This window comes from Garra rufa, unplaced genomic scaffold, assembly GCF_049309525.1.
Source record: "Garra rufa unplaced genomic scaffold, GarRuf1.0 hap1_unplaced_356, whole genome shotgun sequence".
Classification (NCBI taxonomy): domain Eukaryota; kingdom Metazoa; phylum Chordata; class Actinopteri; order Cypriniformes; family Cyprinidae; genus Garra; species Garra rufa.
This window is the reverse complement of record NW_027394623.1, coordinates 2,501-14,852: the sequence shown is the minus strand read 5'-3', so window position 1 is coordinate 14,852 and position 12,352 is coordinate 2,501. Positions and strand designations below refer to the sequence as shown.

At 30.2% G+C, this 12,352-nt stretch overlaps 1 protein-coding gene across 1 annotated transcript in view; it reads right to left on the bottom strand.

The window, feature by feature from the left end:
* Window positions 1-92: 92 nt before the first annotated feature.
* LOC141317121 (serine/threonine-protein kinase WNK1-like) overlaps window positions 93-12,352 on the bottom strand; it is a gene marked incomplete at both ends in the record, with an annotated part of 14,020 nt that continues 1,760 nt past the window's right edge. Inside the window, 4 exons of the mRNA XM_073832933.1 lie at window positions 93-298; window positions 5,065-5,106; window positions 7,452-7,544; window positions 11,057-11,257. Of these exons, the coding sequence (XP_073689034.1) occupies window positions 93-298; window positions 5,065-5,106; window positions 7,452-7,544; window positions 11,057-11,257 (542 nt within the window). The remainder of the gene's footprint in view (window positions 299-5,064; window positions 5,107-7,451; window positions 7,545-11,056; window positions 11,258-12,352) is intronic.

Here is a 12,352-nt window from a genome sequence, read left to right as displayed (position 1 = left end):
CCTCTGCATTAAAGTAAACTTTGAGGGCCTAAAACTTGAGAACGTCTGATTTACACTTTCTGTTTCAACTGTGAAGTCTGAGGTGAGCTTACTTCGTAGCTGTGGCCCTGAGGAACCACCTGTTGTTGGTGCTTGGAGCCTCTCTTGCCCTGCGACAGGTTCATAGCATCCCTGGCCCAGTTGTCCACCAACTTGTGCAGCTCGTCTGTGAACATGCCCTTGCAGCTCTGGGACTGAGAGATGGGCGGCTGGTTTTGATTCTGAATGGTTCCCGCCACCGTGTTGGTGCTGCTCGTCCCTGATCAAAGAAAAAAGAGAGAAATAGAGAAAACGATCGTAAAAAAATAAGTCAGTCCAATGTGCATCACACTGAAACAGCTGATACAATCTGAAGCCCACAGACTATATTAATGTGTGTATATTTTCATATACAGTTCCTCTCGTTAGTTTACATACACCTTATATAATCTGCAAAATGTGTGATTTAAAAAATAAGAGATGTTAATTTTTTTTAGTTAGTTCTGCCCTAGTCTAATCTGATTCTGAACTATTTGATGTACCAGATTTAAAATGTGACGAGAATCAAAAGTGATATTTAAAATGTTGCATTTATATGACAGCGTTTTAGTGTCATGGTAAAAAGTAAAAAAAAATCTAAGATCACGAGATTGAAATCAGAATATTTCGAGAATAAAGTCGAAATGCTACGAGAATAAAATCGAAATAACGAGAAAAGTATTAGAGTATTATTTTGAGTCAAAATACTAAGTAAATAAAGTCGAAATTACGAGAATAAAGTCGAAATTACGAGAAAAAGTCGAAACTACGAGAATAAAGTCGAAATACTACCAGAGTATTATTTTGAGAGTCATAATACTAAGAAAATAAAGTCGAAATTATGAGAATATTCAAAATTACGAGAATAAAGTTGAAATACTACGAGAAAAGTCAAAATACTATGAGAATAAAGTCGAAATACTATGAGAAATAAGTCAAAATATCGTAGTATCGTAGAATTACTATCATAGTAATTTCGACTTTATTCTCATAGTATTTCGAATATTCTAGTAATTTCGACTTTACTTTCTTAGTATTTCGACTTAATTCTTGTAGTATTTCGACTTTACTATGGTAGCATTTTGACTTTACTCTTGTAGTATTTCCACTTTATTCTCGTAATTTCGAATATTCTAGTAATTTCGATTTTACTCTTGGTATTTCCACTTTATTCTTGTAGTATTTCGAATATTCTCGTAATTTTGAATATTCATGTAATTTTGGCTTTATTTTCTTAGTATTTCGACTCTCTTGAAATAATACTCTGATAGTATTTCGACTTTATTCTCATAGCATTTCCATTTTATTCTTGCAGTATTTCGACTTTATTCTCGTAGTATTTCAAATATTCTCATAATTTCGAATATTCTAGTAATTGAGACTTTATATTCATAGTATTGTGACTCTCTTGAAATAATACTATTTCGACTTTTTCCTTATAGTATTTTGATTTTATTCTCATAATTTTGATTTTATTCTCATAGTATTTCGACTTTATTCTCTTAGTATTTCAACTTTATTCTCTTAGTATTTCGACTTTATTCTTAGTATTTCGACTTTATTCTTAGTATTTCGACTTTATTCTTAGTATTTCGACTTTATTCTTAGTATTTCGACTTTATTCTTAGTATTTCGACTTTATTCTTAGTATTTCGACTTTACTCTCTCAGTATTTAGAATTTATTCTCATCATTTCGACTTTATTCTCTTAGTATTTCAACTTTATTCTCTTAGTATTTCAAATGTATTCTCATCATTTCGACTTTATTCTCGTAATTTCGACTTTGTTCTCTTAGTATTTCGACTATATTCTTAGTATTTCGACTTTATTGCAGTAGTATTTTGACTTTACTAACTTAGTATTTTGACTTTACTCTCATCATTTTGACTTTATTCTCATAGCATTTCGACTTTATTCTCACAATTTTGACTTTATTCTCATAGTATTTCGACTTTATTCTAGAAATATTACAACTTTAGTCATTTTAGTTTTTTAATTTTTTTTAAGTGGCACTAAATCAAAATCTAATTTAAATTTGAAAACAAAAAAACTAAAATCTTTATTTACAAATTGCTGACATTCAGACATTTAACATACTCATAGAGAAGCATTATGAGAACCAAAGGGTTTGAAAACTAACAATTACTCAATTTCAATCTATTCAAACATATTGCAGATAATATAAAAGGTATGTAAACTTAAGAGCACAACTGTACATTTAATGTGATGTGTATACATAAAAGTCATGGCAGTGAGGCCCTATCGAGCACCTGGGCATCCGCTCTGAGGCTAAAGTGACACTTTTATCACTGTGACTCCAGCCTGCAAAATAGGTCACGAAGACAGTATTAAAACACCATCTCTGGCTTTCCATCGGTGCATAAACCTAGTGCTTCGCATCTGCCTGGGCTTCATTATCATGCTTGCCATGGTAGTTTTTATTGCAACACAAGAGGGAGCAAAAGGGTGGTGAAATGGAAATGGATTCACCATGAGCTCCAGTATTAGATTACATTGAACTGCAATGTCTCAAAATTCATGGAGGCTAACAATATGACATTGAACACCTACTATTTAAAAAGCACAATAAGATTAGTACCATTAGCTAAACTAGGACTTGTCAGAACATTAATATTGTAAGCAAATAAGCCTCTTAATGAAAAACAAAGCATTGCAGTGAGGATTACGTGGTACGTTTTTTTTACAAAAAAGCTGTTTTCTGAGAAGTTAATGTGAAGCAAGATGAGTGGAAATGCCTCAGCTCCTTCGTAAGACTCATCACTGTCATGACTAAGAGATAACGCTCTGTAAACATGCAATCGTATAGGCTGACTGGTTCATTTATCTACATATATCTGTAGTGGAACAAAGAGCTGATGCATTTGAAGAACAGACTGTAAGTCAAAAATAAAGCTGATGGGGAAAAAACTAAATTTTCTAAATCAAACCTTGCACGGTTAAATACAAACAGCACAAATATCTTGCCAACTATCCAGGCAGCCATCCGGCGACACAGACATGACCTGTTAGGATGGCAAACACAGGCCCTCCAGAATGCAGCAACAAAAAAGAACGACACATTGCGCCAAGACTGAAGCACCGAAAGGAATTCTGGGCGATGCAGTCCAGAGCAAGCCATGCTTTGAAAGATAGCTACTCCTTTTCCACCATCCTGGTGCTGGAGCTAAAGCCAGTACCCAATTTGGCCCGGTTTCATACATTTCTACTAAAGGAAAAGTAATTTATACTGTGACAGAAAACATTTTAAATGCAAATGTATACTTTGTGGTCAGTGTGTGGTCAGTTGTGGCAAAAGATTTCTGTTTCAGACAATTTCCAGAAATTTTTGTGTTGTTGCATTATTTGAATTAGCAAACTCTTCCTCAATTTTAAGTACTTTAATGCAAAAAAATCTCAGTTAATATAATGTTTAAAAAATATTTTGAATTATATTCATATATATATATATATATATATATATATATATATATATATATATATATATTTTTTTTTTTTTTTTATATTGATTTACTTTATATTTGATTTACTTTGTATAAATAATTTATACATCATGGTAGTATTTATTATACTGCATTTAAGTTAGACTTTAACATTAATTTACATTTAATATTCATATAAATATACATTATAAATATAAAAGTAATCTGTCTAAACAGGATTATTTATTTTTTATTTTTTAATATTTATTACACTAAATTTAAGTTAAATTTGATAAATTAACCATTATCTTAATTAATAATTTAATATTTATATAAATATATATTAAAAATCTAAAAATAATGTGTCCAGACCGGATTATTTACATTTAATATTTTGTATTTTATTTTAGTATTTATTATACTGTATTTAAGTCAAATTTGAACAATTAAACATGAATTCACATTTAATATTTATCTAAATATAAATATTTTTTATAAAGAAATTAATATTAATATTACTAATATTTGTATTTGGCACAAACAAATAATAATAATAATATAATGCTATAAAACATTTCTACAGTATTCTGAACTTTCTATTCATTAAATAATCCTGAAATCAAAACTGAAGGACTGAAGTAATGATGCTGAAAATTCAGCTTTGATCACAGGAATAAATTACATTTCAACATACATTAAAATAGAATAAAATAGAAGAGAGTTATTTTAAATTGTAATAATATTTCACAATAATACTGTATTTCTGGTTGAGCATAAGAGACTTTTTTTAATCATAAAATATTGTGGCTGTTACAATATCCATAAAACTTGAATATAGATTTGGCCAAAAATAAAATAAAATAATTTTCTAGCCAAGCACCAGCACCACCTGGTGGAAAAGAGGGTAAAGGAGAGGTGTAGGCTCCACATACAGCTTGACTTCAGCATTTACTGGATGACTTCCATTCACTTTATTCAATATTGGAGAATCCCGGAAACCTCTTTGTGAAAACCTACCTTTCTGTGTGAAAATGTGAGCTGTATTCCCTCAATATGGTTGCTTGTGCATTGGATAGTGATTAAGCCTTGTGCATAGTGAGGGATAAAATCATCCAGGCCTCATTAGACCCTCGTAATGGGTGAGAAACTCCATCCAAACAGGATGAAGTCGATGCGCAGTAAGCGGGATGAGTCTTAAGGGGATCAAGGAAGAGTGCAAAAGGGAGTCTGGGGCTTCAAATAATGGGATGAGCGCTTAGACGGGTCCATTTAGAGCGCATTAGTCAGTCTGACTGCCGAGCGTGGCGTCCAGACGCTTTTTCAAGAGCGATTTCCGATTTCAATTTCAAATTTAGGCTAGCGTGTATGTGCCAGAGTGAAAACACACGTGACATGCCACACTTATAAACACATGAATGGGTCATCACAGAAACAAATGCTCAAGTCAGCCTGAGAGCTTAGCGGGAAAAACCAGCTTCAGCAGGCCACGGGACATGAAGCGAGAGGTGACGACAGGAAAGAGAGGGAAGGAGGAGTGGGAGGATGTAAAAAAAGAGAGATAATTACTACAGAGTTGGTTGCAGGGGCACACTTTTTTCACCATCTTCCCTGAAGCATGGAGAGAACGGGTGGGATTGGAGAGAATCAGTGTTACAGTAACTCCACGTCCAACACAGTGCATTATGGGAGTGTTATCAGAGAACATGCTAGACTAAAACCTTAAGTCAAGCCCTGATGGCTGTTGTGAAGGTGGGGTGAGCGGAGGAAGGTTCAAGTGTGGTTGCGACTATCGCGTCTGATCAGGTGTACTACATTGCGAGGGTAACTAAAAAAGATAAGATTGTGAAGGAGGAAGACTGTGCTGATGTGAAATGGTTTGTGAAAGTACCTGTGCTGAGGGTCGTGAAATCTTTTTTTTTTTTATATATATATAAATGGAAGAAAGACTAAGGAAAAATTCATCAGATTGCAGTGACTTGCTTTGTTTGGAGAAATAGTCACTGTGTCAGCTTTTTTGTTTAGTCCTTTCAAGAGATTTAGTTATAAAAATGTGTAATTATGTAAATAATATGAGGGAATGAAAATAGTAAGTTGCAGGTTCACACTGCATGTGTCAGAAAAGGAACAGCCAATCAATACTGCATAAACATGAGCCATACAGCTAACAATTTACAATGAAGTACCATTCGTATTTGCATTACAGTAGGTTTCATGAACTAACAACTGTATTGTAAACATATCTAAAACTATTAAAAATCGTTACTTATTTTGTAAATGAAAAAGTTAAAATATAAACCTATATTTGTTTAATTAATTATTATTAATATAAAATGAAAACTATATAATTAATATAAATGAGTATAAAATATTAATATATAAATTATAATGTAAAAAATATATAAAAACATAAGAATAACAAAAATTAGAAATGTTGAAATTAGAAATATAATATTAAAAATAATAAAATATTATATATAACTATAAATTAAATATTAAATATATTTTTGGTAATACAATGTTAAAAATATTAAAATATAAAACTATATTTTAAATTAACATTATATGATTAATAAAAAATATTAATAGAAAAATATTAAATTAAAAACAAACAAATTAAAAAGATCTAAGCTAAGCTCAGTTAAACTGAAAAAAGAAAAAAATTAATTAAAGAAGAAATACAAAATAAACATTAAATATAATTATATCACAATATTAAAATATTATAGATTTTAACAATAAACTAAATATTGTATATATTTTTATGATAATTTTTAAATATAAAACTATAATTTTAATTCATATTATTATAAAATTAAAATTATGTAATAACATAAAAATATAAAACCTAAAAAACAAACAGAAATCTGAAATGAAGATAAACTGAAAAAAGAAAACAATAAATTGAAGTAGAAATATTAAATAAATATTAAATAATTATATATCACAAAAGATTAATGTTAATAAAAATATTAATATAATTAATATAAAAATATTAAACTTAAAAAAAAATATAAGAAATGTTGCTTTAGCTAAGGTTACTTAAACTGAAAAACAAAACAATAAATTAAACAAGAAATATTAAATATAATTACATCACAATATTAAAATATTTTATATTATAACCCTTCATATTAAAATATATACAAAAATAAAAACTAACACAAATGACAAGTACAGGCATATATTAAAACAAGTTAAAATTAAAACTAAAAAAATTATTCAAATTATTAATACATATTTGAATAGTATATAACACTAACAATAAACTACTCACCACTGTTAATTCATGCTTTGTTCATAATATTATAACTATTACTGATTAATACAACTTGAAATGATTATTTTAGGTAAATTATTATTATATAATAATTTTAATAAATGATATACATTATTAGTTCATGACACTTTTTTTATCAAGTAATGATAACATTTACAAGCTTTTTGTGAAGTGTTACTAGTATATGGACCCTGCACATTCAAATTATTAGCTATAATTACAATGATTGTAATAATTGGATAAAAAGATCTCAGTAGATCTTCCAGTATAAATTGCTTAAACTACTTGGGAACTGCTAAAATCCCAGCTTTATTGCTGTGGGACACTGTCAAATGCAGCAGTTATTCATCTTTTTAATTTATTAGTAATTATCTTTAGCAATTCTGACATTTTGTTGTCATGTTAAACCAAAGCATATAAGAGGGAAAATATTAAAACTAATAAGATGAATTAAAAATGGCAAAGTGTCCATTGTAAACACAGCTGAATTAGAAATAATTATTGGACCTCGTAAGTATGGGATATGAACGATAACCGTTAAGCGATGAGCACAAGTTAGTTTAAAGATTCATTAAACACAATGTCTGAGATGATCAGCCAATCAGAAGGCTTGGCAGCATCAAGAACTAATCACATGACATTGTAGGAAAGAGACAAAAGAAAAAGCGTTACACACAAAGAGCCAAGCAGGGCGTACTCAGAAAACGCGTCCTCCTGCCACCTGGTTTGAAGGTCACTCTCTCCGACCCACAGCTGAACTTTACACAGCCTGTGGTACAAAAAGAGGGAAAGAGAAAGAGAGAGATGGAAAAGAGGAAGAGACAGTGAGAGAAAGAGAGAGAAAGATGGAGCAGATAGCAGAGAAAGAGAGAGATAAAGGAAACGTACACAAATACACAGTGAGAATGGTAACAGAGGTCAGTAAGCCATGAATTCCTGACAGATAGAGAGAGTGAAGGAGGTGAAGGAGGGGAGGAGTGGCCCTGGGTGGGTGAGCGTCGAGCTGTACGGAAAAGAAGGGGAGGAAAAGCGCCCCCTGGAGGCACAAGCATCAGCCCTGCAGCTTCATACAAACCAAAGCGTGCGCTTTCTCAGATAGGCGAAGCAAATATTCCTATGTTAAGAGTTGATTCACCTGCACTAGCACAAATAGGGCCAATATATTATCCACCACAAAAATCATAACATTCAAGAGGAAAATAACATTTAAATGTCTGCTGGACAAAAGTTTCATCCTGAAGTTTTCTCCTTAAATTTGGAAGACTCACAACTGCTTTATGCGACTAAAACTTGAAAAAATGATAAATCCAAAACTAAACTATGTTATTTAGGAGTGGGTGATATACGGGTTGAAATTAGTCATAAATACCATCATTTTGGCATAAATTTGCAAAGAATATGAAACACAAACAGTTGCTTATTACTTCAAAATCAACATAAATGCTTATTTTAAACTAAAAAGAGCTAAACCTATTCAATTACCAAAAATAAAATAAAAATCTAATTACAATTTTGTCCTCAAAGTATTTTTATTTTTTAATTAAAAAAAAAAAAAATTTAATTTAAAAATAAAATATTTTTTTATTTTTATACATCAATTTTATTGTAACTACAACAAATGTATTTATTTCAATGGTTAAAATAAGTTTCACACTGCCAAAAAAATAAGTTTTACATTTACAGTGACGCATTGCTGCCACACACACATTATGTTGTAATAACAAGATGTTTTTTTAACAACATATTTACTCATAATAACATCGTTAAAAAAACATCTCTTCTCATAATGAAATGTTACGTCATTAAAAGTACAATTATCTTGTTAAAATGATATTTTCTCGCAATTATGGGCTATGTTGTTAAAACATCATCTTTTCTCATAAAAACAAGATATTATTTTATTAAAATGACAATTGTCTTGTTAAAAATTTATCTTTTCTTGTAATAAGGAGATGTCATGTAGTTTTAACAACGTATTTTCTCGTAATAACGAGATATATCATGAAAATCTAATTTAAACATCTTTTCTCTTTTCTTGTAATAACGAAATGTTATGTAATTAAAACAACAATTATCTCATTAAAACGACATCTTTTCTCATAATGACAAGATGTCATTAAAACGTCGATTATCTAATTTAAACTACATCTTTTCTCGTAATAACAAGATGTTATGTCATTAAAACAACAATTATCTTGTTAAAAAGATTGTTTCTCGCAATAACTGGATGATGTTAAAACAACATATTTTCTTGTAATAACAGGATGTTATGACGTTAAAACAACATCTTTTCTCGTAATAATGAGATGTTATGACATTAAGACGTGAGTTATCTCATTTAGAACAACAACTTTTTTCTTTTCTTGTAATAACGAGATGTTATGTCATTAAAACAACAATTATTTCATTAAAATAACATCTTTTCTTGCAATAACAAGATGTTATATCGTTAAAATGTCATCTTTTCTTGTAATAACGAGATGTTATGTCATTAAAACAAGATGTTATATCGTTAAAATGTCATCTTTTCTTGCAATAACAAGATGTTATGACATTAAAACAAGATGTTATATCGTTAAAATGTCATCTTTTCTTGCAATAACAAGATGTTATGACATTAAAACAAGATGTTATATCGTTAAAATGTCATCTTTTCTTGCAATAACAAGATGTTATGACATTAAAACAAGATGTTATATCGTTAAAATGTCATCTTTTCTTGTAATAACGAGATGTTATGTCATTAAAACAAAATGTTATATCGTTAAAATGTCATCTTTTCTTGCAATAACAAGATGTTATATCGTTAAAATGTCATCTTTTCTTGTAATAACGAGATTTTATTTCATTAAAAACATCTTTTCTTGCAATAACAAGATGTTATATCGTTAAAATGTCATCTTTTCTTGTAATAACAAGATGTTATGAGATTAAAACAAGATGTTATATCGTTAAAATGTCATCTTTTCTTGCAATAACAAGATGTTATATCGTTAAAATGTCATCTTTTCTTGTAATAACGAGATGTTATTTCATTAAAAACATTTTCTTGCAATAACAAGATGTTATATCGTTAAAATGTCCTCTTTTCTCGTAATAACGAGATGTTATGTCTTTAAAACAACAGTTTCTCGCAATAACAGGACGTTATTTCGTTAAAATGACATCTTTTGTCGTAATAACAGGATGTTATGACGTTAAAACAACATCTTTTCTCGTAATAATGAGATGTTATGACATTAAGACGTGAGTTATCTCATTTAGAACAACAACTTTTTTCTTTTCTTGTAATAACGAGATGTTATGTCATTAAAACAACAATTATTTCATTAAAATAACATCTTTTCTTGCAATAACAAGATGTTATATCGTTAAAATGTCATCTTTTCTTGTAATAACGAGATGTTATGTCATTAAAACAAGATGTTATATCGTTAAAATGTCATCTTTTCTTGCAATAACAAGATGTTATATCGTTAAAATGTCATCTTTTCTTGTAATAACGAGATGTTAGTTCATTAAAAACATCTTTTCTTGCAATAACAAGATGTTATATCGTTAAAAATGTCATCTTTTCTTGTAATAACAAGATGTTATGACATTAAAACAACAATTATCTCATTAGATTAACATCTTTTCTTACAATAACGGGATGTTATATCGTTAAAATGTCATCTTTTCTTGTAATAAAGAGATGTTATGTAATTAAAACAACAATTATCTCATTAAAATAACATTTTCTTGCAATAACAAGATGTTATATCGTTAAAATGTCATCTTTTCTTGTAATAACGAGATGTTATGTAATTAAAACAACAATTATCTCATTAAAATAACATTTTCTTGCAATAACAAGATGTTATATCGTTAAAATGTCATTTTTTCTTGTAATAACGAGATGTCATTAAAACAATTATCTCATTAAAACATCTTTTCTCGCAATAACCATGTTTTGTCGTTAAAAGGTCCTCTTTTTCGTAATAACGAGATGTTATGTCTTTAAAACAACATGCTTTCTCGTAATAACGATGTCAATAAAACAACATTTTCTCGTAATAAGATGTTAAACTGACAGTTTCATGTTAAAACATCTTTTCTTGTAATAATGAGATGTTACGTCATTAAAGCGTCAATTATTTTGTTAAAACGACTTGTAAGATTGTGAAAATTGTGAGTGTTTTATTTATCTTTGTTACTTGTGTGTATTTACAAAAAAAAAAAAAAAAAAAAAGCACAGGGTCCAGCTGAGGGCTGTGATGTGTTAGGTTTCTTTATTTTTACCTTGCGAGGTGACACACAGACTGGGCGCAGAGAGCGTGGCGTCACTGGTGTAAGCGGAGCACAGGTTTTCATTAGAAGGGGAGGGTTTGAAGGACTGGAGCAGAGGGCTGCTCCCCCCATCTAACATCCCCCCAGGGGCCAGGAAAGCCTGCTGGGGCGGGTACACAGAGGGAGCGCTCTGCGCAGATAAAGTGCTGGTTGCTGTAAGACCACCGACAAAAACACACGTACATACAGAAGCGCTGATCAGAGCCAGAACACAAAACTCCAACAGTTGGTGGGGTTTGATTCACAAAAATCTTCTTATCACATTTCTTAAGTGCAGTTCTTAATTAATTCTTGAAGGAATAGTACACCCCAAGATGATAATTTGCTTACATCTTCCCATCCAAGATGTAAATGATTTTTTTAATTCATTGTAACAGATTTGGAGAAATTTAGCATTACATCATTTGCTCACCAATGAATCCTCTGTAAGTGAATGGGTGCCACAATGAGTCTCCAAACAGCTGATAAAAACATCACAATAATCCACATTCAGTTTTTTTTCACCTACAAACATGCAAATTTTCACTTTACAAGACATTAATCTACAGAAGCCAGGTTCCGCCACTGAATAAAAAAAATGTAAAAAGGTAATTGTGACTTCTCATTATTATCTTATTATATTATGTTCATATCTCGCAATTCAGAATTTTTTTCTCACAATTGCAAGTTCATATCTCGCAATTCTGCCTTTTTTCTTAGAATTGTGAGATTAACAAAACTAGCAATTGTGAGGAAAAAAATCTGAATTGCAAGTTTGTTTGTATCTCACAATTCTGAGAAAATAAAGAGTTTCATCTCACAATTCTGACTTTATTTCTCACAATAAGGTGAGAAATATAGTTTATATCCTGCAAATTTGACTGTTTTCTCACAATTTCGAGTTTATATCTTGCAATTATGACTACATTACTCTCAATTTCAAGTTTATATGTTGCAATTCTGAGAAGAAAATCTGAATTGCAAGTTTGTTTCGCAGTTCTATGAAAAAAGTCAGACCTGTAAGATGTAAACTCACAGTTGTGAGAAAAAAGTCAGAATTGTGAGATAAGTTGCAATTACCTTTTTATTTTTTATTCAGATGGCAGAAACGGGCATCCATATTAATGGAATGGAATGGTGTGGATTACTTGTGAATTATTGTGATGTTTTTATGAGATGTTTGGACTCTCATTCTGATGGCACCCATTCATTGCAGAGGATCCATTGCAGGTGATTTCATAATGCCAATTTTCTCCAAATGTGCTCCAA